This window comes from Coturnix japonica, chromosome W (assembly GCF_054131305.1).
Source record: "Coturnix japonica strain WE chromosome W, WE-NBRP24, whole genome shotgun sequence".
NCBI lineage: Eukaryota > Metazoa > Chordata > Aves > Galliformes > Phasianidae > Coturnix > Coturnix japonica.
Genome location: NC_140701.1, coordinates 31,741,961 through 31,769,896, shown reverse-complemented (window position 1 = coordinate 31,769,896; position 27,936 = coordinate 31,741,961). Strand labels below are relative to the sequence as shown.

Sequence of the window (27,936 nt, the reverse complement as noted above, 5' to 3'; positions counted from 1 at the left end):
AATCTATGTTGCCTCAGCTTGCACTGTCTCACCACTGTGAAAAGCCCAGCCTGTGTCTTTATAAGGCACAGGCATTAGAAGGCTATGAGGACCTAGTGAAGATCTCTCCATGCCTTTGTCTCTCTCCACAGCACACATGCTGCAGCCCCCAGCCAGTCTGGTGACCTGACACTGAAACTGCTATGATTAATCAAAGTCTTTCTTGTGCTATAAAGAGCCAATTTGAATGCAGTATTACAGTTTGGGTCTAATGGCAGCTGATCAATTTCCATCATCTACTGATTATGCTCCTAATTTGGATCAGGATGCTGTTGGAATTTCTTGCTGTCAGGACACACTGTTGGCTCATGTTCAGATTGCTCTCTGCCAAGTTCCCCAGGTCCCTTTCAGTAGGGCTGCTACCCAGACTGTCACTCCCCAGCCTGCATCAGTGCGATTTGTCTTTGAGAATTCTATTGTGTCAGCCCATTCCTCTGGCATGCCAAGGTCCATCTAGATGGCAGTTCTGCACTCAAGGGCATAGACTCTTCTCTCACCCCAAGCTGATTAAGTTTCATGTCAGCTGTGAAACTGACAAGCACATGCTCCATCACTTTTGGATGATTGATAAGGTATTAATAAGACAAATCCCAAGATAAACCCATGTAGTACTCCACTTGTTATCATTCTCAAGGTAGAGTAGGTCCCACCACTAACCATTATCCTCTGAGACTGTTGAACCGACCACTTTTTACCCATTTATTTGTCTACAATTATGGAATAATAGAATAGTTTGGGTTGGAAGGGATTTTTAATCATCAAGAAGATAACACTGTATAATGCAATTAAATAGAAAATAATATACAGATCCATAAAGATTTGTGTTTCAGAATAATCGGACTTTGAGGCACCCTTTTGTCATATAAGTTGACTTATTTCGGATGACAGTTGCATTGCATATAATTTTTTATTCACTATCCGAATATTTTATTAAGAAACACTGGAGACAATGCAGCACTGAATGATTCATAGTCCTTAACTGTGCCTCCTGGTAAGCAAAATTTCATTTTTTTCCTCCTCAAGAAACTCACAGCTGGTCCTTGGGTCTGATGAGGCATTCCTGGTCTAACTCCCAGCAGGCCGAGAGGTCCTGGAGGACCATGAGGATATCCTCCATCTGGTATTCTGCGACGATCATCCCAGTGATGCTGCTCTTCTTCCATTCTCCTCCAGTACATGTCTTCTTCATATCGTCTGAAGTGCATCAAAGTATTTTCTTTACATAGTTGTTAGTACTTCCAAGTATTCTAAATGAATTCTTAGATGTCTTAACTAATTTCTTTTTAGTAGTCATGTGCAACTACTAGGGAACTCCAGAAAATAAGTAAAAATGAGGCTGTGTATAGCAAAATAATTCTAGTAAGTCTACATTCCTCAGAGGACCTGAACACTAATAAAGAAAAACCTCAAAGTTTTAATGACAATTTAATTTAAAACAAGACAGTAGAGTTCCCATAACATTCAAAAGAACGAACTACAGAAGCAGTTAGTTTTAGATTAATGACTGCAGCTTTGTCTCATTTATTGATACAAATGCATTACCTCATTTCCATCCTCCAGCGTTCTTCCTCTTCTCTCCTTCTCCAGTATTCTTCTTTCTGCATCTGTTTCCTCATCTTTTCTTCTTGAATTTTTCTTGCTCGAATACTGGGCTTTACTTCTACTTGTAGATCTGGATTTACTTTTTTCTAGTTAAAAAAAATAAATAAAAAGAATGAAATGTTGTTTTTTCTCTCATCATCTCAATGTTACAGTTTTTCTGGAATCTTTAACGCACACTACTTGTCTACAATAAAATCAAGGGTAATAAAATGCAGTTTTAGAACTACATTGAATGAACAGTTGAAGAAACGAGTCCACTATTTTAAAGAAATAACATTACAAACAGCATGTATTCCCTCTTCACCTGCATCAGGATTAAAACAATTTAAGATGAAAATACTTCATGCAACAGCAAGTAATTTGCTGCTCATTCTGTAGCTGGATGACTATTCTGTAGCCTGAAAAAAAGAAACATTTCCTCTCAACTACTGCATGCTTCCTGATACTGTTCTTGAAGGATTCCTCTTACAGACACATAATTATGAATTACTGAATACATTTTTTCTATTAAATATTTCCTTTCATCCCTTTCATAATTATGCAGGTCCATTATTATTTCCTGTGATCACAGTAGATTCTTCCTACATAATTTTATAATAATCAAAATGCAGACCATATGTCAGTACAGGGCTCTCTCTGTTCATTACTGAAAAAATATCAAACACTTGTTTCTCAAATGTCTTCATAAAAGGTTTATGTGGTCTATTCTGCCAAAAACATTAAGCATTACTCTTTTACACCATTTGAAAATAGTAGAAGACAACATAAAAGAACCTACTGTTGCTTGCATGTTGTACCATATTTTAATGTTGCAAATGTTCCCAAAAGCAATGTTCAAAATATTAATTAAAAATATTAAAATGCATTTTCACAGTCTACATTACTTCTTTAAAAGCTATACTTTGAAGAAAATAAACTATAAGGTGAATGTTTTTCTTTAACTTTTTAATGTAATGTGTAATCCTAGCACTTGCATTGACTATTCTTTAAATGTAAGACCATGCAATTAGTCTGCTGACACCTGGTGGATTTTCAGATAGAAGCATAAGCATTTCTTCTAACCTTATACTGAAGTCTGTGCCGCCTCCCTTTTAAGTGCATCTCCTTGGCATTAGGATCATTAAAACTGCATTCACAAAGTTTACAGTGAAAGCGGATCACCTTTCCTTCATCATTTCTTACCTGGAAAATAAAATTATGACATTTTTAAAATCCAAAATTGATGTTAAAATGAAATTAATTCAGAGACAGTGGATACTGTCTATTCATCTCAGTGCACTAAAAACTTCACTCCATAAATGAAAGAAGGCAAATTAAAAGACCTTGAGTGGATCGATCAGCTTCAAGAGCGGAAGCTCACACTGAGGCATGCTTTGCAGAAAGGCAAAACCATGGCGGAAAACCATGAAAAGTAGCACAAGGAGAGCAAGGGAACTCCCCACTCCTTTCCAAGTGAGAAGAGCAGAGCCCATGATGAAAGAAGACTCTGACACAGTGCAGGTAGGGCCGGAAGTGACATGGCCAAATCCCTGCACATACAAAGGCAGCCCCTAGGGAGCACAGTGACCTGGAGCACTGTGATTAGGATGTGCAAACAGGGCATGGCATGTCAGTAGGGCATGGTGCAGCAGTTTGCACAGGCAGGGCAAGCAGAGAATGACTGAGCCTGGCACAAATATCGGGGGGGTAGTGGGAATACCACCTGTGTGCAGTGTGAACAGGTGTACACCTGCTCAGCCTGGTGACACAGCTAAAGGAGGAGATAGAAAAATTAAGAAGCATCAGGGAGCGTGAAAGGGAAATAGATTGGTGTAACCACTCCCTGACATCCTTGCAAGAGAGGCACCAGGGCAACACTGTTGTGGATCCCCTACCCTCTCACCACCAGGCAGAAGGAGGGGACCTGGGAGACAAGGAGGAATGGAAACAGACACCTGGTGGCAGGTGGCCCTGCTCCCAGTCTACCTCACCTTCCCGGGTCCCCTTGCATATCAGGGAAAATTAATTAATGATGAGAAATTAATGATGGTGATGATAGGGTTGAGAGCTTATCAGAATAAAAGCAAAAGCCAATAAGACTGACATTGTGGGAGTCTGCTACAGGCCTCCCAACCAGGATGAAGAGGAGGACAAGACACTTTATAGACAGTTGGGTGAGGTCTCAAGGTCTCTCCCCCTTGTTCTTGTGCGGGACTTCAATTTCTCAGACATCTGCTGGATTTATAATACAGCAGATAGGGAACAGTCCTGGAGGTTCCTAGAATGTGTGGGAGATAACTTCCTGACACAGCTGGTGAAGGAGCCAACAATGGGAAGCAAAATCCTGGACCTGCTGTTTGTTAACAGAGAAGGTCTTGTGGGGGATATAAAGATTGGAGGCTGTGTGGGGCACAGTGATCATGAGATGCTACATTTCTTGATCCTTGTTGAACCACACAGGGGAGTCAGCAGAACTGCTGAAATGCCACTTTGGATTTCCAGAGGGCAGACTATAGCCTCTTTAGGACCATGGTTGAGAGTGTCCCTTGGGAAGTAGTTTTGGAGGGCATGGGAACCCAGGAAGGCTGGGAATACTTTAAGGAAGTAATTTTAAAGGTGTAGGAGCTGACCATCCCCAAGGATCAGGATAAGGCTGAGGTACTTAATATCTTCTTTGCCTCAGTGTTTAATAGTAAGACTTGTTATTCCCTGGGCATACAGCCCCTTGCGCTGGTAGATAGGGATGGGGAACAGAATAGGCCCTGCATAATCCATGATGAGATGGTTTTGGACCTGCTCCAAAAACTGGATGCTCACAAGTCCATGGGGCCAGATGGATTGCACCCTAGAGTGCTCAGGGAATTGGAAGATGTGGTTGCCAAGCCACTCTCCATCATTCTTCAGCATTCTTCTGGCTAACCAGAAATGTCCTGGCAGAATGGAGACTGGCAAATGTGACACCCATCTTTGAAAAGGGCCAGAAAGACGATCCTGGTAGCTACAAACCTATCAGTCTCACCTCAGTGCTGGGGAAGGTTATGGAATGAATAATCTCAGGAGCCATCATGGACCAATTAAAGGTCAACGAGGGGATCAGCATGGGTTAACGAATGGTAGATCCTGTTCGACAAACCTTATTTTGTTCTATGACAAGGTGACAAACTTAGTGGATGAAGGTAAGGCTGTTAATATGGTCTACCTTGACTTCAGTAAAGACTTTGACACTGTCCCTCACAACATCATCATGAAGAAGATGGCTGCCCACAGTTTGGATGGGCGCATGCTCTGCTGGGTGAAGCACTGGATGGATGGCCAGGCCCAAAGAGTTGTGGTCAATGGAGTTAAATCCAGTTGGTGGTCTGGTGTCCCCCAGGGCTCATTACTGGGGACACTTCTATTTAAAAATTTTATTAACGATCTTGACGAGGGGACTGAGTGTACCCTCAGTAAGTTTGCAGATGACACCAAGTTGGGAGGGAGTGTTGATCTGCCAGAGAGGAGAAAGGCCCTACTGAGGGACCTAGGATCTATGGGCCAAGGTAAATTGTATGAGTTTCAATAGGGCCAAGCGTCAGGTCCTGCATTTTGGTCACAACAAGCCCAGGCAACCCTACAGGATTGGGGAGGAGTGGCTGGAAAGCTGCCTGATGGAAAGGGACCTTGGTGTACTGATGGGCAGTCGGCTGAATATGAGCCAGCAGTGTGCCCAGGTGGCCAAGAGGGCCAATGGCATCCTGGGTTGTATCAGGAATGGTGTGGTGAGCAGGACTAGGGAAGTAGTCCTGCCCCTATACTCAGCACTGGTGAGGCCTCACCTTGAGTACCTCGTTCAGTTTTGGGCACCTCAATACAGAAAGGACATTGAGGTGCTGGAGCAGGTCCAAAGAAGGGCAACAAGGTTGGTGAACAGCTTGGAGACTGCCCTATGAGGAGTGACTGAAGGAACTGGGGCTGTTTAGTCTGGGGAAGAGGAGGCTGAGGGGAGACCTTATTGATCTCTTCTGATATCTGAAAGGTGCTTACAGCAAGAGCGGGGCTGGTGACATGTGACAGGATGAGGGGAAATGGCCTCAAGTTGTGCCAGGGTAAGTTTAGGTTGGATATCAGGAAAAACTTCTTTACAGAAAGGGTTGTTAAGCACTGGAATAGGCTCCCCAGGGAGGTGGTTGAGTCACCATCCCTGAATATGTTTAAAAACCATTTGGATGTGGTGCTCAGGGACATGATTTAGCAGAGGGTTGTTAGAGTTAGGGTAGTATGGTTAGGTTGCAGTTGGACTTGATTATCTCTAAGGTCTTTTCCAACCTCAGCAATTCTATGATTCTGTGATCAGGTATGAGACCCTGGGACTTGAAGGACTGGTACGTGAGGAAGGTGAAGAAAGCCCATCCAGAGGTCTGTCTAGCGTGGGGCAGTCAACCCCATGACTCAAGACAGCCTCGGCTAAGAACAAATGGAGGGTCACTGTGATAGGCGAATCTGTTATGAGGGGAACAGAAGGCCTGATAAGTTGACTGGACCCTACTCACAGAGAAGTCTGCTGCCTCCCTGGGGCCCAGGTCAGGGACATCACATGGAAGCTCCCTAGTCTGCTACAGCCCTCTGATTATTACTCACTTCTGGTATTTCAGGTAGGCAGTGGTGAGGTTGGAGTGAGAAGCCTAAGGGCAATTAAGAAGGACTTCAAGGCATTGAGGTGGTTAATTTATGGTACAGGAGCTCAGGTGGTGTTTTCCTCGATGCCTCTGGTAGTAGGGAAAGATATTGAGAGGAGTGGAAAAACCCACCTGATCAATACATGACTAAGAGGCTGGTGCCATTGAAGGAATTTTGGTTTTTTTGATCATGGGACAGTTTATTCAGCACCAAGCCTGATGGTGATGGATGGAGTCCACCTGGGTCAAAGTGAGAAAAGAATTCTAGCCCAGGAGTTGGTGGGGCTAAGAGAGCTTTAAAGTAGGTTTGATGTGGGAAAGGGATAAAACCAGGCTTGCTAGGGATGAGCCTAGGGGCAGTATGCCAGGGTCAGGGGTGAAACCAATAGGCCAGCTGACACACATAGCACGGGCAATGAACAGGATGATCTAGAAGCCATTATGCGTTGGGAAAACTATGACTTAGTTGCCATCACTGAAACATGATGGGATGATTCTCATAACTGGAAAGCTGTAGTGGAGGGCTATAAGTGCTTTAGGAGAGATAGGCAAGGAAGGAGGGATGGTGGGGTAGCTCTCTGTGTTATGGAGTGCTTTGATATCGTAGAGCTCAATACTGAGAATTATACTGTTGAGTTCTGATGGGTAAGAATCAGGGGGAAGGCCAACAAGGCTGACATCCTGGTAGGAGCCTGTTATAGACTACCCAACTAGGATGAAGACACAGATAAAGTGTTCTATAAGCAGCTGAGGAAGAAGTCAGCAAAACTGTTGCCTTGGACTTCCAAGAGAACAGACTTTGAATTGTTTAGGGTGTTCTTTGGGAGAATGCCTTGGGAGTCAGTCTTGAAGAGCAAAGGGGTCCAGGAAGGCTGGACTTCCCTCAAGAAGGAAGTCTTAAAGGAACAGGAACCAGCTGTCCCCCTGTGCCGTAAGATGAGCCAGAGGTGAAAAAGATTGGCCTGCTTGAAACAAGAAGCTTTTTGTTAAGAGACTCTGGGGGAAAAAATAAAAATAAAATTAAAAAAAAATCATGATCAGGTTGGATATTAGGAAAAACTTCTTCTCAGAAAGAGTGGTGAGGTATTGCAATGGGCTGCCCATGGAGGTGGTGGAGTCAACATCCTGGAGGTGGGAATGGTTTTAAACTGAGACAGGAGAGGTTTAGGTTAGATATTAGGAGGAAGTTTTTCACTCAGAGAGTGGTGACGCACTGGAACAGGTTTCCCAAGGAGGCTGTGGATGCCCTATCCCTGGAGGCATTCAAGGCCTGTCTCGGTGAGGCTCTGGGCAGTCTGGTCTAGTGGTTGGTGACCCTGCACATAGCAGGGGGGTTGAAACTAAATGATCACTGTGGTCCTTTTCAACCCAAGCCATTCTATGATTCTATAAGGTGTTCAAGAAAGGTGTAGATGTAGTACTGACTGATGTGGTTTAGTGCGCAATATTGGAGATGGGTTGATGGTTGGACTTGATGATCTTAGTGGTCTTTTCCAATGTTAATGATTCTGTGATTCTAAAACTCAATTCCACTATTGTGCTTGGCAATGGAGAAAGAACAGAGTTCTTCCATTCCAAACACACAGCTTTAAACTTGAACCTGAGCATATTGAGTTGAAGTTAATAATTGCAAACCTGCAAATAATGAAAAATTCACATCAGACTGTGATCCTATAGACTTAGTCCACATTTCATGCTACCAAAATGAAGAACACCCCACTGAGCTCAAAACAAACATACACAATACAAAAATGTAAACATATGTACAAGCCATTCCAGGTTCAATGACTTTTTTCGCGATTAACAGTTTTTCACCAAAACAGTTAACCAACGATTTTTCATATCAATACCTCTTCCACATAGTCATGGCCCACAGGTTGGACATCACTTTGCAAGGCAGCAATAGTTGTAGGAGTCAGTGGTTCAGTTGCTGTGTCTGGTTTTACTTCTTGCGTTTGTATTGTGGCAACAGGAGTTGTTTTAACACTTTCAGCTGATTTTGTTTCTTCTAGTTTACTTCCTGTTGTCTGAAGCTTATTACCACCTACAAATCAAAACATATAAATTTTTAACTTTCATAAAATGAGAAAATGATTACGTATGATGCGCAGACTGAAGACTTTATTTGCAAGTGTCAATGTTCTGGTCACAGTATTACAAGTCTTTTAAAACTAGTCAAAACTTAAACATTTAAAGTTATGTTTTTTATATTTTTGTTCTTTTTTAATCAATAATTTAAAAAACATTCAAGTTATTTAAACACTTAATATTAGCTTTTTATTTTAGCATGAAAAACTATTGTTTTATATAAGTGCAATTTTCATTATTCATTTTCATGCTTTTTCAGAAGAGACTGAAAGGGAACAACTCTGAAGTTACTGTAATAATCTCTTTCTATCATCAAATAATTGTTTTTGTAAATGATTGAAAAAAAAAGTACTTAAAAACCATATAGTATTTTTATCAGCAAAAGCACTGTGCTCTCACTGTTGCAACTGCATAGGTCTTTCCTTCAAGAGCAGGATAGCTTATTCTGGAACAGCTACTTCTCATCTCTGAAAGTCTGTCACACTCATTTCAAAACTTTCCATGTTATACTTTCACTGCTACAAGGATATTTCAGTCGCCCAGTTACCAACTGCCAACCTGCCTTAATGGCCCAGGCTACAAACTAAAATTAGGACCAGCTATAGTATAAACTGTAATAATCCAGCAGCTACAACATAAGAAACCAAAGCTCTCTTATGAAGAAAGGTCAGGTGGAGACAACAGGACAGAAAAAAAACATAAAATTGTGAAGCAAAACTTTTATATGCATTTTTATTTTTGTCTATCAGTAATTCTTTCATACACAACAGAGTTACTCATGCATGGTTAACTAAATACATTTATGCTAAGATCATTAAAAAATAGGTTAAAGACTGACTTCTGTACTTGCCAACAAAGTTTATTTTTGGTGTAGATATTTTCTTTACAGCTACATTAGCAGTGATTGAAGATGTTTTGTTGTTGGACGTCATGTTAAGTGATGTGTTTCCCACAGGAGTAAGAATTTTCACTGGAGAGGATGCAACAGAGGAGTTCACAGTACTGCTGCTAGTTGCCATATTTGAAGCAGAGGCAGCTGGTTTGGAAGCAGATGTGGATGTTGAGGAAGTAGCCTGGGTAACCACATTTGGTTCAGTTGAAGGAATAGGTTTGCCAAGTTTTGTGTGCAATTTTACTACCTATAACAATAAAGAGAAATTCATATAATCTCCCCGGGACAACAAAATACCACAACAATATAACTAAATAGCTTTTATGTCTTAAGAAGTGATCTTAGCAAAAAAAAAAAAAAAAAAAGACATTTAAAAATTTTTGTCATCTGTAATAAGGAAATTCATAATTGTCATTGTCATCTCAGACTGTTTATTTCCATTACAAATTCAGACATATACTCCAAAAGTTATGTGGATGAAAACAGAATGTCAATAAACTAACAAGGTAGTAAAACAGAAGGATGTATTTTTCTCAAACTGATTCAGTGTCTCTGTTTTGTTGCCTGCTTGCTTTTTCTTCTCTTCAAAAACAGTAGCACGTTAAACTGCTTTGGTGCCAAATACTACTTGTAATTAAGTCATTTAATTCAAATTCAACAACACTGTATCTTTTAATCACTACCTTTTAAGAATATTACATAGCAAAACTGATGAGATTCCTTAGATAAACATTGTTGTTCTCTCTCTCTCTTTTTTTTTTTTTTTAAAAAAAGCACATCTGTAGAGACAATTAAGGAACATGTGAGAGGTATAATTCAGTACTCTTTAGAATTCATAGAAAGCAAAGAGATAAATGCTTATTCTTAAAAGTAACGCTTAAAGATAAAATAATACTACATTTGGTGACAGCTGACCATCACCTGAGAAAGAAATGCAAAGTGATTCAAAAAACCAAACATACAAAATGAAAACTAAAGATTGGGAAAGATTCCAAAGTAGCAAAAAAAAGTCAGCAAGACACACCTTTAATGCAAACATATTTAGACAACGATAACATGTGTACAACAATATACATACACTTCTTAGTTTTTAGTGCCTATCTTTTGTGTGCCCCGGTGGCGCAGTGGTTAAAGATGCCGCCTTGCAACACTGGGGCCCGGAGTTCGAATCCCCCCTGTGGCACAGGTGGTAGAAGTGCCGCTCTGCTACACAGAGGCTCGAATTCCGGGGGCTGGACTCGATGATCTCTAAGGTCCCTTCCAACCCGCACGAAACTATGAAACTATAGGAAAGAGAAAGCTACATCCAAATGTATGAGAACAATATATACCACATACCATATACCTATGCAATTACAGGACACAAACCAAAAATTTAATAACTTAAAGCATTTATGAAAGAAGGAACACTATACAAGTCTATCTAATTTACAACATTTGTTTTTAATCGTAGAATGGTTTGCATTGGAAGGGACCCTTAAGATTATCTAGATCCAACCCCCCTATTATAGGTAGTGATGCCTCCCTTTAGACCAAGTTATTAACAGCCCCATCCAGCTTGGCCTTAAATACTTCCAAGGAGAGGGCATTTACCTCTCTGGGCAACCTGTTCTACTGTTTCACCACTGTCACAGTAAATAATTTCTTCCTAATATCTAGTCTATACTCTCTTCCAGTTTAAAACTTTTTCTTCCTTGTCCTATCACTACATACCCTTCTAAAAAGTCCCTCCCCAGCTTTTCTTTAGGCCCCCTTCTGGTACTGGAAGGCCACTATAAGGTTCCCACCGGAGCCTTCTCTTCTCCAGACTGAAGAGACCCAGCTCTCTCAACCTGTCCTCATAGGAGAGGTGTTCTAGCCCTTTGATTATCTTCATGGCTCTCCTCTGGACCTGCTCCAACAGCTCAATATTCTTCTTGCGTTGGGGTCTTCCAAAGACACTCATTATAAAGTACCATGGTTTTGTAATTTTTGCTATTGGTATTCCACATTGCAACATCATGTGGAGCACAGAGAAGAACTACATGTCCCAGAGGACCTCATGGTCAGAGAGGAAAATACGTCACAGAAATGACACTTGCTCTCACTGCCTGGCAGTGTGTGTGTGTGTGTGTGTGTGTGTGTATAGGAAACTGTTGATCACAGACTGAACCACTGATTAACCACCTGAGGCAAGCAATGAGTCAGCTTCAGGAGAACAGGTGAAGGTAATTCAGCTGTGCTACTGGAAGGGGTGGAGCCTGACTCCACCTCTCCTAGACCCCATTTAAGGGCTGACTGCCAAGAAGAAAGAAAATTTTTCTCTGGAGATTGCTCTTTTGTGGAGTTTACTACAAGCTTTCAAAATTGGTGAGTGTTTCCATTTATTATAGATTATCTTTCTGTCACAATAATTTTTCTTCACAAAACATTGGTTTAAATCTCTGTTTACCAAATGATTGTACAGTGTACTTCCAAGCTGTGTGCCTTCAATTTTGAAGTTAAGCTTCTTGGCTTTTTGGAAGCTTCTCTCTCTTATTTTATTTGGTATATTAGCCTAATTTATTAGTTAATAAGTTTTCCTTCTTAGATTGCTGCTCTGTTTGTTTCCTTGAGCCTAGCTTTCATTTCCCTACCCTTTTCCCTTCCCATTTTTGGGGGCTGGGGGCCCACGGGCCTACTGCCCCCCATTATGGATATAGGTCGATCTAGATAACTCCATGGCATGAAGTTTTTTCTACCTATATACCAGTTTTCTTTGCAAGATATGTCAAGGAGTAATATGCAACAGTCCTACCTGTTGGCAATGACTCAGCTTACACTATTTCAAAGAGTACTGTGAACTTCACAGCATCAGACAACAATCAACAGAAGTCTTGGAAAGAAGGGGGATAAGCGCGCTACTTCATGTTCTTACTGACTTTTTTTACTCACTTTATCTCTTAACCCCATGATTTTCATACTTTTCCAAATAAATATTTTTTCTTACTGATGCAGTGGCAGTATCTTTCTTTTTTCTCCCCTAAATGCACAATCTAATAGTAACTTTAGTTATATATTTCAAACAAAAAGCAGAACCCTGTTAAAGAAAATTATATCATTTCTGCTCATTTTCTTTCCTCAAAGATGGGGGGGGGGGGGAAACAAGTATGTCTGACTTATGTAACAAAAACAAGGGTAGAAGTCTTACTTTTTGATGCTTGGCTCCTCGGATATGGGCAGCATATGCATCTGCTCCTGTACAAGACACATCACAAAGCTCACAGCGCAACTGATTCTGAGTTCCACGAGCAGAAGTACTGCTGTTATTGGTGTTTTGGGAAGCTTTCAATGCTGTTTCTTTCTTTTTGTGTTTCTGGCCTTCTAAATGTTCTTTATAAGTCTGTTTAAATAAATAATACATACAGCTGCCTTTATAGTGTATGTTCATCATTCATATTAATACATGTAGTATAGAAAATAAAGTATATGCTTTAAGAAGTACTTGCTATGCTAACGTTTCTTTTCTATGATTTGCTCTAATGCATAAGCAGGCTACTTGTAAGACAAATTTTTGTCTTGCTGTGATTTTTATTTATTTATTTTGTTGTTGATATTCCACATTAGAATATCGTATAAAACAGTGGGAGTTAAAGAGTTAATGTTCTGATTCCGTGGACTGCTTATTTTGGGTCCTCAGAGGAGAGGGGAGGAGCAGCATTCCTAGAGGTCCTGCAAAAGGCGGAGCTCCTGGTGGGACATCCCTCGCTCCTGCTGGCTCGTTCTCTCTCGGTTTGCCGTGGAGAAAAGCACGTGTTTCCCATGCAGTCTGTTAGCTTAAAACCTCTCATTTGCACACTCTCATTTTGTGTTTTTTTTTTTTTTTTAATTGGTTCTAGTGAGTTATCGTTCCTCCTCAGATGGTTGCTGTTGTGTGTATGTTTTGTTTTCTTTTTTTGTTTTTTCTTTTAAGACCCATCCATTATCTCCCTACCCTTCTCTGGAGCGCATGGCCTGCAAGTGCCTTGCCTTGTTAGCCACAGGCTGGGGCTGGGGGCCAGCTGCGCTGCGAAAGATGGGGTAGGTTGTTTTTTTTTTTGTCTTCCCCCCCCCTTTTATCTCCTTTTGGGTTTGTTCCCCTGTCATGGCCTTAGATCTAGAGATAACTCTGCAACACATCTCCTCCAAGAGAATTCCATTTTTAGAGGTAGTACAATCTGAGTTTTCCTCCCGTACCTCCTCACTTCTTCAATCAAGTACTGTTCAAAAGATATTGGTACTGAAAACTTGATATAATCACAAAACTGCATCTTAGTTGCAGTTTCCTGCGCTGCACTGAGTTAGTCTTGATTTGGAATTTTCCTCAGTCTGCCTGCATGATGACGGTGCTTAAGTGTATTCTGAGAACTACAAAAATGGGTTTAAAAGAAGGCAGTACATAAAGCTATGCTGAAAATGAAATGCAGTGGAGATTCACTCTTATACCAACATTGGCAACCTAGAGAGCAGACAATGAGGAAATGATAGATTTAGTTAAAGATTTGTTTATCCTAACACACAAAAGTGCATGAATTGATATATACTTTTTACATGATTGTACCCACTGTGAAACTAAACTGGGATAATGGAATACAATGAGGAATAGATTTTTCAGGTTTACCATAAACAAAATTGGTATAATTCAGTGGTTTTGAAAGCAAGTATTTTCTGAGTGGTTTGCGTGCTAAAACAGCAAATCAAATTCAAAGTTTAGAATACTTCTGGAGTCTGAAGTATAGTTGATCTTTCTCTGTACAAGCTAATAGGATGCATCTTTTCAGCTTCTCATAGTAAATCAATAATAGCACACACTTTCATTTAATTATTCCCTTAGTAAAATTTCAGAATTAGGTCCTTAAAAATTCACATATTCTTAAAGGGATTAGGTTTCTTAGCTGAAGAAATGTTATGGAGTATTACATAATACAGGTACCTGTGGTCCAGCACAGCTGATCTTACAAACATCACAGTAGTGGATCTGGGGTGGTTTGGGAGGTTGTTTTGGTTTTAGTTGCTTGTTTTGGAATGGTGCCTTTTTAGTAAAGGTGGTCCCTGTCCAAGCAGCTGTTGCTGCTGCTGCTGCTGCTGCTGCCACTGCCTGTTTCTGTTGTTGCTGCTGCTGCTGGTAATAGGATGATGCAGCTGAATACACTGCAGCTTCATAGCCAGAATAAGAGGTACCTCAAAGATTAAATAAAACAAAATAAATGCTACATCACTGCACATCGAGCATCGATTACATAACACACTAATTGTAAGCATGCTGCATAATAGAGATGGAGGGGCAGAGTGGGAAATAAACAATTTATTGATAACTTGTTACGCAGTCTGTTTTTCTTGGTGCTTCACAGTACACAAATGCATAGCCTACCACTTTTATCAGAAATATTTGTAAATGCACATTTATGTTGTTGGATATATCAAAGGATTACTAAAGAATATGTGAAAATTCTTGAGGTCTGTTGAAGTAAGCCATCTTTCAAAACCAGGTTTACTGTTCAATATTCAAAATGAAGAAGATGACAGATTATTCAGAGGGGAAAAATACATGAGTACAAAAGACAACAGCTTATACTATTATATTCTACTCCAATGATTTAAATTGTTTTTTGTGCAAAGCTGCTTGCCTACTGAAACCTTTGCAGCATATCTTAGGTATGTGCTCCTTGATTTCTAGTATCAAAATTGAATAAATCAAGGAAACTGGGCTTTAATTCCTTTGAGCCAGTTTTCCCATAAACTTTCTACGTCTACTGGTTCAACCATTTTAATCCTCTAAAATCGCTCTGTTTCAAAGAAATCCCTTTAAAATCAATTTTTAAACAGAAACAAAATTAGTTCAACATAGCTATGATATGCCAGGTGATCACTGTCTGGCCATAAATCTAAAATTAAAGGAAAGGTTTTGTTGCTTCTTTTTTTAGCATCCATTCTTCTCCCATTTTGGGTTTACACAACCCAAGCTTACAAGATTTATATTGGATTGCTCTTCCCTTTCTCTACAGTTGGTGTTTGATGGCATCATGTTCCCTTGCAATTTCTCTGAATTATATTTGTGTGGATGTATTCCCTCATCTTTTCTCTCCAAACCTTACAGTAAGTCATAAAACACTGTGCACGTGGCTACGCCAGTACCTTGTATATTTTCATGTAACGAAATAGGCATATTTAAGCATCAAACCTCTTTTAAAGATAAATCATTATACTGGCAAAATATTTTGATGTAGCTGGTTGATACTTCTTGGTAGACTATGATGTAACAGAAAAGAAAACGCTAAAATTCTGAGTATTTAAATTATTTAATCTCCAATTGCAAAGATCCTAGCAGCATAAAATGCAAAGTTCTTACCAGAGTAAGTAACCGCTGTTGTACTGTACGTTGCGCTTTGAGTATAGGATGGAACAACAGTAGCTGCAGCTGCTACTGGCTGCACAGTAGAAGATACTGGATATATAGAAAAAGTAGTTGTTGCTGGACTTGGGGTTGCAGGTTTTATAGCTGTCACTTGTCGTGTTTGCTGGGCTTGGGTATATTGAGTTGCCCCTTGGCTATATCCTGCTTTTGGAGCTAAATAGGAACGAAAATATAAGTGTACAAACATAGGCTTTAGTTGAATTTAATACAAACCCTATTAAGTAATGCTAACAATGCCTAATGATATTCTGGGGAATAAATATAATAAATTGTGGTGGTTTTTTTGGTTGGTTCCTTTTGTTGTTTTGGGGTTTTTTTTTGTTTTTTTTTTGTTTTTTTTTTGGTGTTTTTTTTTGTTTGTTTGTTTGTTCAGGTGGTTGTTTTTTGTTTGTTTTTTACTCAGTTGTAGTTATGTATCACGATGTCTCAGGTCACATTAGTACATTTAAACTTGTATCTTCATATTAACATAAAATTATTTTATGCTTTGTAGCAGTCACAATACCAATGATTAAAGAAGTACGTACATTAAGTAACTACAGAACTGCAAAAACAAAATCTAACCATATTATCATTTGAACTTACCATTGACTATTTGCACCTAATTTGGCAAACTTGCTTAGGCAAATCAGCAAAAGGTTTGCCTAGAAATATGTTTTGATTATGTTTAATAATATTCTAAAACTCAAAGATAGTTAATTTCAGGAATGTCCAACATCATTCAGTTTCTAGATGCAGTGTATTGTTCTACACATTGACAGGGATTAAATGAGAAAGCTAAGAAAAAATAAATCTGGGCGATGTCATATATTCAAATACATATTTTTTTAAGGTATTGAGGTAGTACTCACAATGTATAATGTTAGAAGTTTGGAGCATGCAACCCACCTGTCTGGTAGTATGATTCAGCTACTGAAGGTTGAGGCTGGGCAGCAGCAGCCACAGCTGCAGCAGTTGCTGTCGGCTGTTGATAGTATTGTTTGCTGTCATAAGCTACAGCTGGGGCAGTAGATCGAACATAAGAATAGGAATCCTATAAATTAAAAAAGGAAAAAAAAAAAAAGTTAATTTCTCCTTAAAATATGTATCTGGAGTAATAAAGATCATTAGCAAAGTCAAAAAAAAATCAACAACAATATATTTACTTGTAGTCTACATTAAACATTTTAAAAAAAACCAAACACAATAAGATTTACTTACAGAGACAATGTATACACATATATACATTAAAGAAATTAAATTTGTTTACAAATGCTACAGGCCTGAAGACAAACCTGATTAAGTTTTTCAGACTTAATATAAAATTTATCTCATGCTTTTAAATCATTCTCCCTTCCAAATTAATTTTGTAACTGAAAAGCAACTACTTTTGTGAATTTTTCATAGTGACTCTATTAAATTCCTATAAAATACAAAGGAAAAAACAATATACATCTCCACAATACCACAATAAAGTCAGAAGTTTACAATCATCACCCTATGTTGGCCTTAAAAATCCCATAATAATTTTTTTATTTTTTATTTTTCTGGTTATATTTGTTAGAATATGGAAGTTATACTTTTAAAGTCTTCTTCATTTTTTTCAAATATCAACTGTTCCATTAGGGAACCACAACTAGTCTAGAAGGGCAAGATGAGTAGCCCATTCAATACATTCACAACTCAAAAGATGGCTAGTAAGCTTAGAAAATGGAGAGCCTGGAAACCACTATACGCATGTACACATATTTTCCCATCCTTACCTTATTTATGGTAAAGTATGAGTTGCTGACAAACTGATGGGTAACAGCATGAGCTACATATGAACTACTCATAAAATTTATTTTTATTTCTAATAAATACAACAATAGAATTTCCACCCAACCTGTATTAAAGTGGAATTATTTTTCTTAAATTTAAGGGATACTCTTTACTGTCTGAATACATCCAATAACTGACTAGTTATTAGTTACCTTGTAACTATGAGTATATGTGCAACTGGAAGAACTCCTATGTTAAAATTCATTAACATATGTAACAAATTTTAAAATCTGTACAAAAGAACTGATAAAATACAGCAACAGTACAGTCCAAACAAAAATACTAATTAGAATCTGTATAATGCCTTGATAATTTTATGACAATATGTTAAAGAAAGATGTACTATTTAACATCCTCTGTCTCACGAGTAAATGCAAATTTTAAATATGAGCCATGCCAAAAAAATTAGGTAAATTATGTGTATAAACACACTAGCTTAGAGATACCTACTGAAGACTTGGACTAACAAATGCTAATGTAGAAAAAAAGCTGATAAAAATACAAATAAAGTTCACATTTCCAACTCAAAACTACCTAGTCATGTAGAACTCCTCTATCTGCATCTTAATTGTTTGATTTAAACCAATGAGCTAGAGTTACTGATGTGCATATATGCTTGCATTATGTGAATCTAGATAGATAGGAAAAACTCCAACTTTTCACTCTCTTCAAAAATCTGAACAGGAGTAAACGCATGTTACAAAGTTCCCAGATAATTTCTACAAACTGATATCTTCAAATTGTAAAATTAATGTAGCACTCTGATTTATACTGCAAGTTTCTTTATTTTTGAACTGAGAATAAATACAGTTCACTAACAGACTGCTTCATACTATATTTAAGCCAGTGCAAGAATGGGAACTTGTTTGAGGTACCAACACGTCTCTCCTCACAGCCTTGCAATGATCCCACCTTGCATTTGCATCATAACTATGCAGAAGCAAGGAATTTTAACTTAGCCTCTTAATCTTATAGAAAGCCATTCCTTTTTTGATTTGTTAGTTTTCTGTGGAATTTTTCTTGAACTGACTCATCCAAACACTGGCAACTGCTGGATTCAGTGCAAATGTCAACAGAAGCCAGGGCAAGATGAAAATAGAGAAACAGCTCTCTTTTGTGGCAATCTGTAGCCACAAAAAGTTAGGCACCCAGGAATCTAATCAGGGAACTCTTTCTATCTCTCTTTCTCTTTTTTTTTTTTTTTTAATTGAAACATTCAGTCAGTTCCATGACATGGTTTACCATGTGCTACTTGAAAAACTGCATGAGTCAAGGCAGTACTATTGTTCTCAGCAGCAGTTCACAAAATTACTTGGAGGTTAACATCAGTTCATTGCTTGTTGTGTGAAAGTCTAAATCTTAGATCCTACAGTAACACTGCAGATAATCCTCTATATGGGCCACGATACTAGTCACTTCACACTATCAGTTTTAGCTACTGAGTAAATTGAACACACTGTGTTTCATAGAAGGAAAAAATATAAATACCATTACATTCTCTCACCCAAACAGGCCTCTTCCTTTTAACATATTGTTTAAAAGCTTAAAGTTTATAGTTTACAAAAGTAATTCATTTTTAAACACACCTGGTAATTCTGCGTAGTGACAGGAGGTGGTGGTGGTGGAGCTTCTTGTTGCCTCTGTGTATAACCGTAATCTGTAGCTGTGTGCGCTGTAGAATAGCCTCCATATGCAGCAGCTGTTGCAGCAGCTGCAACAGCCACTGGAGCAGGCCTGGCTACTGCAACTGTAGCTGCTGCTGGAGCATAGGCTGCAGTAACTGTGTGCGCAGCAACTGGTGCCTGGTGGACAGTGTAGCTAGCAACTGTAGTTGGATGGGAATAGGCTACACCCGAAGCTGGCTGCTGGCTACATGGGAAAAAGACAGCAAGTAACTAATTAGATTAGTTCAACATGCTAAGCTAATGCCTCCACATTTTTAAATCCCAGACTTGATTAATACTTATCTGTTCTATTAATAAACCAGTAATAGATATCTAACTACACATACACTCCAATGGCTTCTATTACCTCTCTTCCACTCCCATTAACAAAACTATATTATTTCGAAGTTTCTGTGAAAACTGAAATATCAAGTGGGAGATAGTGGGAATACAAAAAAGACTGTTCAGAGAAGAAGCTGCGGAGCAAGATAAATGGCATGAGAAAGCAATGCTGAGAACCAAGAACATCTCCAGAAGAGGAAAAAACAAAGTCAAGTAAGCTGCGTGATGGCTGTGTGATGATGACCCTGATTGGAGGAAGGGCGCGTCACTAGGAACGACTCATGACTCTTATTGGATAAGTGCCTGCATACATGGGTTAAGGAGTATTTGTGGAATGTTTTGTTGACATGTAAAGGTGGGTGGAAAAGTTACAAGAGAAAACTTGTGAATGTATATAAGGGATGTTTGAACATGCAATAAACAATTTGGATCGTTCACATCCGAGTCTGTGCCTCAGATGCTTCAGGTGATGACTTTCCTTTTAGAGAGGGTTAGTATGTTGGTTTTCTGGTCATTTTTTTTCTGAAGAAGATCTTTTGAACAGGAGACTTTGATACAGTATAATCATGGAATCATTTAAGGTTGGAAAATACCTCTAAATTCACATAATTCAACAATCCACCTACCAACAGTATTGCCTACTAAACCATGTCCATAAGTACTATATCTACCTTTTTCTTTAACATCTCCGGGGATGGTGACTCCAGCACTTCCCTGGGCAACCTGTTCCAATGCCTAACTGCTATTTTGAGAAATTCTTCCTAATATCCAATCTGAATCGCCTCTGGCACAACTTGAGGACATTCCCTCTTGTCTTACTGTTAGTTACCCAGGAAAAGAGGCTGACCCCCAGCTCACTACAACCTCCTTTCAAGGAGTTGTAGAAAGCTATAAGATCTTCTCTGAGCCTCTTCTCCAGACTGAACAATCCTAGTTAACTCAACTGCTTCTCATAAAGACTACTTGGCCACCTGGGCACACTGCTGGCTCGTGTTCAACAGAGCATTGATCAACAACCCTAGACCCTTTTCCTCCATCATGCAGCTTTCCAACCACTCTGCCCCAAGCCTGCAGCATTACATGCAATTGTTGTGACCAAAGTGCAGGATTTGACACTTGGTCTTGCTGAATTTCCTCCCATTGGCCTCAGAGCACTGATCCAGCCTGTTCAAGTCCCTCTGTAGGACCTTCCTACCTTCAGGCAGATCAATACTTCCTCCCAACTTGGTGTCATCTGCAAATTTACAGAGGGTTCACTGAATTTCCTCATCCAAATCCATCAATAAAGATATTAGATGGGGCCCAATATTGACCCCTGGGGAACATCACTTGTGACCAGTAACCAGCTAGATTTATCTCCATTCACCACCACTCTCTGGGCCTGGCCATCAAGCCAGTGTTTTACCCAGCAAAGAGTGTACCTGTCCAAGCTATGGGCTGACAGCTTCTCCAGGAGAATACTTTGGGAGAGAGTGTTAAAGGCTTTGCTAAAGACTAGACAGCCTATGTCAACAGCCTTTCCCTAATCCATGTGGTGGGGTTACCTGGTCATAGAAGGAGATGAGCTTGGTCATACAGAACCTGCCTTTCAAGAACCCACGTAAGCTGGGCCTGATCCCCTGGGTGTCCCACCTAGGTAACCCGTGACAGCCTGCCATGTGATTGCCCTCAAAATGATTTGTTCTATAACCTTCCCCAGCACCAAGAACAGGTTGACAAGCCTATAGTTTCCAGGATCCTCCTTACAGCCCTTCTTTTGGATGGGAGTCACATTAGCAAGTCTCCAGTCATCTGGGATCTCTCTGGGTAACCAAAACCACTGATAGACAGTGGAAAGCAGCTTGGCAATCGTGTCTGCCAGCTCCCTTGGCACCCTTGAGTGGATTCTATCTGGCCCTGTGAACTTGTGACAGTCTAGGTGGAATAGCAGGTCTCTGTTTCCTCCTGAATCATAAGAGGTTTATTCTGCTCCCCACCCCAGAGAGGATATTCAACCTTCTGGCTTGCCTGGGCTGCAATGAACAAAGAGGAATTGTCTTGGGACACATACATATAGGATGAAAATAACACCTCCCATTTTATTTCCACAGAAACTACAGTTGATAAAAAGAACATAACACTATTAAATAGAGCACATTCTCAGCTAGGAAACACTATTTTTCATCATAGTCACCGCCATTAGTTACATGTTTCACCAGCAATGAACAAGAACCTAAATGCCACACCCATAAAAATGTACACCAGTAGAGGTGACCCACTGTCAATGTTGTCACAGCTGAAATGCACCACCTACCACCATACTGTGCTCACATCCACTGTTTGGTCTCCATAAATGTTCAGTAAGCATCTATGAATGTCAATGGGTACTATTTTTTTCCTTCATGGAGGAATTCAATGACACACTTTTGCTTCATATGCACTTCTGCGTCAGATGCCATTTTGTCAGACTGCCCCTCTACTGTCATCTGTCACATGGGAACAAAATTTAATGGAATATTGGTGGGAAGGTTGAACCTCTACTGCCATACCACCAACATGCACCTCTGATATCATGGGCCAACATCACCATAAAACATCAGGCATTACTTTCAGAGCAGCCCTCATAAAATTTATAATATTTTTTATGTATAAAAGTAACTGTAGGAATACAAGAAGGACTGTACAGAGCAGCAGCTGTGGAGAAAGATAAACAGCATGAGAAACAAGGACATCTCTAGAAGAAGAAAGAACAGCTCACGGCTCTGACTAGATAAACACCCACATGAAAGGTTGAAGAAGTGTTTGTGGAATGTTCTGTTGACATGTAGGGGTGAATGGGAAAGATAGGAAAAGAAAACTTGTGAAGGTATATAAGTGATGTGAGAACTTGTAATAAATGATTTGGATCATTCACATCTGAGTCCGTGCATCAGACACAGCAAATGGTGCCCACTACGTGGGGCAAATCAAGCCAAGGATGAGTGAGCCCAGTCCGGCAGCATCGCCTGACTGAACTTCGAAGAGGTTGTTTCTCGCACACACGCACCATTCTGCAGGACAGAAGGTGAGCAGTCAGGAACCATGGGGTTCACTAAAGAAGGAGCAACAAGTACATCTCGAAGTATTACAGTTAATTTTAAAGTTTCAGTATCAGTCTGTATCTACTTCAGCATTAGTTACTTTTCTTAAATGGATAAGCAAAAATGTCCCTGAAATTCTGAAAACTAGGTTCTCTCTTGATGGAGAGCTTTGGGACAAAATTGGCACAACACTCTGGGAGAATTCTATTACTAAAGACAGAACGGCTGCTAAACCTTTACCTGTTAAGCACCAAATAATGGAAGGGCTTAAACAAATTAGACAAGGAAGAATTTTTTCCCACTGTTCCCTATTGCCCTCCCTCCCACCCCCGCTGCTGTCCCTTGGTGCGGAAAACAACCCCTGCCCAGATTCGATCCATGGCTCCAATCCTCGCCCCAGACTGGGGAAAAGAGAAATCCTGAATCAGTCGGCCAGCTCACTCAGACCAGCCACCGCCGGCAGTGCAGGAGTGGATTTGGCCACTGCCCAGTCAGTGCTGCTGACTGATAGCACCATGACTCTAATTCCAACAGGGGTAATGGGTCCCCTTGGAGACGGGCATAGCACCCTCTTGTTAAGACGTTCTTCTGTTACAGTATCACAGTCTCACAGTCTTGTACGGGTTGGAAGGGACCTTAGAGAACATCGAGTCCAACCCCCGGGATTCGAGCCTCCTGTGTAGCAGAGCGGCACTTCTACCACTTGTGCCACAGGGGGGATTACATGGATGGGACTTTTTGTTTTACCAGGACTTATAGATGCTTACCACACTGGGGAGATTAAGATAATGGCATGGACGTCCTCACCCTCTGCTTTATTCCCAAAGGCCAAAAAACAGCACAATTGATCCCTTTTAATTCTTTAACTGAACCTGGCATCGGGGACTGAACTGCTGGACAAACCTGCCGTGCTATGGACTACACAAGTGACAAAAGACAAACTATTATTACCATGCTTAGTAAACAGCTGACAGTTATTAAGCCTAGTGGATACCTGAACTGATGTTACCATCATTAAGTTAAGTGATTGGCCTTCTGAATGGCCATTAAAAGACCCTAATTCTGCTATTGTAGGAGTTGGGGGTTTGCAGCAGCCCAAACAAAGTGCCCGAATTTTATCTACAGAAGGGCCTGATGGTCGCATTCCTCATGCTGCTCCTTACATCTTATCAGTTCCCTGTACTTTGTGGGGTCATGATCTTTTAAGTCAATGGGGCACGATTTTTGCAGACAAATTTTCAGTGAGGGCCATTGATTGGCAGCAACCTATACCCCTAGCTTGGAAAACAGAACAACCTATTTGGGTTGTTGGCCCTTAACAAAGGAAAAGTTGCTGCATTTACATGAGTTAGTTCAAGAACAGCTAGCTGCTCATCACATAGTGCCTACTACCAGCCCTTGGAATACTCCAGTCTTTGTTATACTCAAGAAGAGTGATAAATGGAGGATTTACAGGACTGGCGCGCTGTCAATGCAGTAATTGAGTCCATGGGGGTGTCGCAGCCTGGTCTTCCTTTGCCTTCAATGTTACCTTCAAATTGGCCTATAGCAGTCATTGATTTAAGACTGTTTTTTTACCATTCAAATTCATTCAAAAGTTGCACCATGATTTGCTTTCTCAGTGTCCTCCATCAACCAACAAAGCCTTGCTCAGCAATATCACTGGAACATGTTACCACAAGGAATGCTTAACAGTCCAACAAAATGTCAACTGACTGTAGCAAATGCATTACAACCAGTACGAAAAGCTAGACCTCATGTCCTTATTTATCATTACATGGACAATATATTAATAGCAGCAGAACAAGAAGAGGGTCTAAAGGACTCATTACTGCTCGTCCGGGAGGCAGACCATTCTATCGGCTTACAAATAGCAGAAGAAAAGGTGCAACTTAGTTCTCCATGGAAATATTTAGGATGGAAAATTGCATCTCACACTATCCAGTCACAAATCCTCAAAATAGTACCTCACGTAGAGACATTAAACGATCTGCAAAAGTTATCAGGAACCATCAATTGGTTGCGACCACTTTTGGGAATTACTACTCAAGAGCTGCATCCTTTATTCAAACTACTCAAAGGAGACCCAGATCTAACTTCTAAAAGACAATTAACACCAGAAGCACAACAATGCTTAGACTCTGTAATAACATCAGTGCAAAATCGATATAGCCATCGTGTTTGTTTATCACTTCCAGTACATCTCATAATAATATCCAACTTCTATCAGCCATACGGCTTATTATGTCAATGGCATACCTCAAGAAAGGATCCTCTCATTATCCTTGAATGGATATTTCTACCACATACATTTTCAAAAACTATTACATCACGAGTGGAAATGTTTGCTATGCTAATACAGCGAGGTCAACACCGCCTACAAATTCTACGAGTTCTTGACTCTGATTGCATATACATACCCGCTAATAAAAAATATTTAGATTGGATGCTTGCACAGTCATTTGCTTTTCAAACTGCTATGGCAGACTATACCGGACAAATGTCCACCCATCCTCCCAAACATCAGTTACTACATAATTTGGATGATATCCCCCTTACTACTAATACTTTACTTTCACATGTTCCAATACCTAATGCTGTTACTGTATTTACAGATGGCTCCAACAAGACACACCGAGCAATGGCTATCTGGTGTGCAACAGCTACACAATGGCAGTCAGACATACATGTTGTCGATGGATCACCTCAAGTTGTAGAACTCGCTGCAGTAGCTCGATCTTTTAAATTTTTTTTCCAGTCAAAAGCTTAATATAATAACTGACTCTTTGTACATTACAGGTATCATTCAGCAGATGAAAGGATCTTTTCTTAAAGAAGTGAACAACCCTGTTTTGTTTGCACAGCTCAAGCAAGTTTTACATTGTCTCTCACTGTACTCTTCCTTATTTTATTATGCATATTTGATCACACACTATGTTGCTTGGTCCTTTAACTGAGGGCAACCGTAAGGCTGATCAAGCCACAGTTGCCATTGCTACCCCTCAATTGTTCCAGGAAGCGCTTCTCTCCCATCAATTTTTCCATCAGAATAGGAGAGCCTTACAAAAACAATTCCAGCTGACAGTGGATCAAGCCCGTAACATTATTCTAACATGACCAGACTGCCAGGCAATTGCCCCTTTGCCTCAAATTTGGACAAATCCCCATGGCACAGCACCTCTTCAACTGTGGCAGACAGATGTCACTCATGCTCCCAAATTTGGCTGTCTAATATATGTACAAGTAACAACAAATACTCATTCTTCTTACATATTTGCCACAGCGCATACAGGCGAACACAGTCACAATGCCTGCAAACACTGGTTATCTGTTTACGCTGCTATGGGAATCCCACATACTATAAAAACAGATAATGGACCTGCGTATACTTGTAAGGCCGCTCGAACTTTCCTCCAAGAATGGGGGGTTAAACATATTACAGGCATTCCTCATTCTCCCACTGGACAAGCTATCATTGAGCGTACTCATCAAACACTGAAATCTGTTCTTAATAAACAAAAAAGGGGGAATACTTGAGGCACACCACAAGAAAGATTATGTAAGGCTTTGCTTGTGCTGAATTTTTTAGGTTAGGGTTAGGGTTAGGGTTGTGCGGAATTTTTTGAATCGTGATCATACAGATCCAACTCACGTGGATTGTCATTTTGGGGCCTTCCCAATATTCAAGGAATGTCCAATGGTTAATGTTCGGAATATGGCCATAGGGCATTGGGAAGGTTCCTTACCACTGATAACTTGGGGTCGTGGATGTGCTTGTGTTCCCACAGGTACTGGACCTACGTGGGTTCCAGCATGATACGTTCGGCCTCATCTCAAGGCAGAAAATAGCATCCAGCCTTTATAGTGAATGGGATTGTGTGCTTCTTACTTAGTGGTATTGCTTTGTAACTTGTGTTACAAATAATATTAGTAATGGTATGACATAGTGGGTGATTTTCCGTGTTACCAATGCAATCTCAAGAATTAGAATTATTAGGCATTATCTAGGTTGTTCTGTGTTTTTTCTGTTTTAGCAATAGATCTAATGTGAATTAAACAGGATTTAATGTCATCAATGCTGGAATCTACGGGAGTAGCTCTTTTGATGTATTAGTAATGATTGGTTATGATGCTAACGGCTTCAGTGGACAGGGAAAGTTGATGCATGTCATCAACCTGGACTTCTGCAAAGCCTTTGACATGGCCCCTCACCACATCCTTCTCTCTAAATTGGAGAGGCATGGATTTGAAGGATGGACTGTTCAATGGATTAGGAATTGGTTGGCTGGTTGCAGTCACAGGGTTGTGATTAATGGTTCTGTGTCAGCGGTCAGGAGGCCGATCACTAGCAGTGTGCTGCAGGCTTCAGTCTTGGGACCAGAGCTCTTCAGCATCTTCATCAATGACATAGACGATGGCATCGAGCGCACCCTCATCAAGTTTGCAGATGGCACCAAGCTGAGTGGTGCAGTTGATACGTTGGAAGGAAGGGAAGCCATCCAGAGGGACCTGGACAGGCTGGAGAAGTGGGCCCATGAAAACCTAATGAGGTTCAAGAAGGCCAAGTGCAGGGTGCTGCACTTGGGTCGGGGCAATCCCAGGTATTTATACAAACTGGAGGAAGATCTCCTTGAGAGCAACCCTGCAGAAAAGTACTTGGGGGTCCTGCTGGGTGAAAAGCTGGACATGAGCCAGCAGCGTGCACTTGCAGCCTGGAAGGCCAACTGTGTTCTGGGCTGCATTAAAAAAGGGGTGGCCAGCAGGGAGAGGGAGGTGACTGTCCCCCTCTACTCAGCTCTTGTGAGGCCCCATCTGGAGTCCAGGCCTGGGGCCCCTCAGTATAGGAAGGACATGGAGCTCTTGGAGCGGGTCCAGAGGAGGGCCACTAAGATGATCAGAGGGTTGGAGCAGCTCTCCTATGAGGAAAGGTTGAGGGAAGTGGGCTTGTTTAGCTTGGAGAAGAGAAGGCTCCACAGAGACCTCATTGTGGCCTTGAAGGGAACATAGAAACAGGAAGGGGAACAGCTTATAAGGGTGGGTAGTGATAGGACAAGGGGGAATGGTTTTAAACTGAGACAGGAGAGGTTTAGGTTAGATATTAGGAGGAAGTGTTTCACACAGAGGGTGGTAATGCACTGGAACAGGTTTCCCAAGGAGGTTGTGGATGTCCCATCCCTGGAGACATTCAAGGCCTGTCTGGATGTAGCTCTGGGAAGCCTGGTCTAGTGGTTGGTGACCCTGCACATAGCAGGGGGGTTGAAACTAGATGGTCATTGTGGCCCTTTTCAACCCAGGCCATCCTATGATTTAATAAAACTACCTATTAACTTAAAAATATTACTTTTCTATGACAGCTCATTACTGACCATAATTCATTAAACCATAATAAAATTATGAATTTTAA

At 40.4% G+C, this 27,936-nt stretch overlaps 1 protein-coding gene across 6 annotated transcripts in view; it reads right to left on the bottom strand.

The window, feature by feature from the left end:
• The window catches only part of LOC146754691 (zinc finger RNA-binding protein-like), a 127,592-nt gene that overhangs the window by 24,596 nt on the left and 75,060 nt on the right, over positions 1 to 27,936 (bottom strand). For 2 of the 6 annotated variants that reach the window (XM_085527716.1, XM_085527720.1), the window contains exons 3-12: positions 19,054 to 19,336; positions 16,556 to 16,700; positions 15,602 to 15,820; positions 14,186 to 14,433; positions 12,425 to 12,616; positions 9,202 to 9,502; positions 8,126 to 8,319; positions 2,704 to 2,823; positions 1,582 to 1,727; positions 1,071 to 1,233 (exon numbers count right to left, since the gene is read on the bottom strand). In XM_085527716.1, coding sequence (XP_085383842.1) covers positions 1,071 to 1,233; positions 1,582 to 1,727; positions 2,704 to 2,823; positions 8,126 to 8,319; positions 9,202 to 9,502; positions 12,425 to 12,616; positions 14,186 to 14,433; positions 15,602 to 15,820; positions 16,556 to 16,700; positions 19,054 to 19,336 — 2,011 coding nt within the window. Of the gene's footprint in view, positions 1 to 1,070; positions 1,234 to 1,581; positions 1,728 to 2,703; positions 2,824 to 8,125; positions 8,320 to 9,201; positions 9,503 to 10,333; positions 10,653 to 12,424; positions 12,617 to 14,185; positions 14,434 to 15,601; positions 15,821 to 16,555; positions 16,701 to 19,053; positions 19,337 to 27,936 lie in introns of those variants that run through there. The other 4 variants (XM_085527717.1, XM_085527719.1, XM_085527718.1 and 1 more) reach the window with 4 other exon arrangements.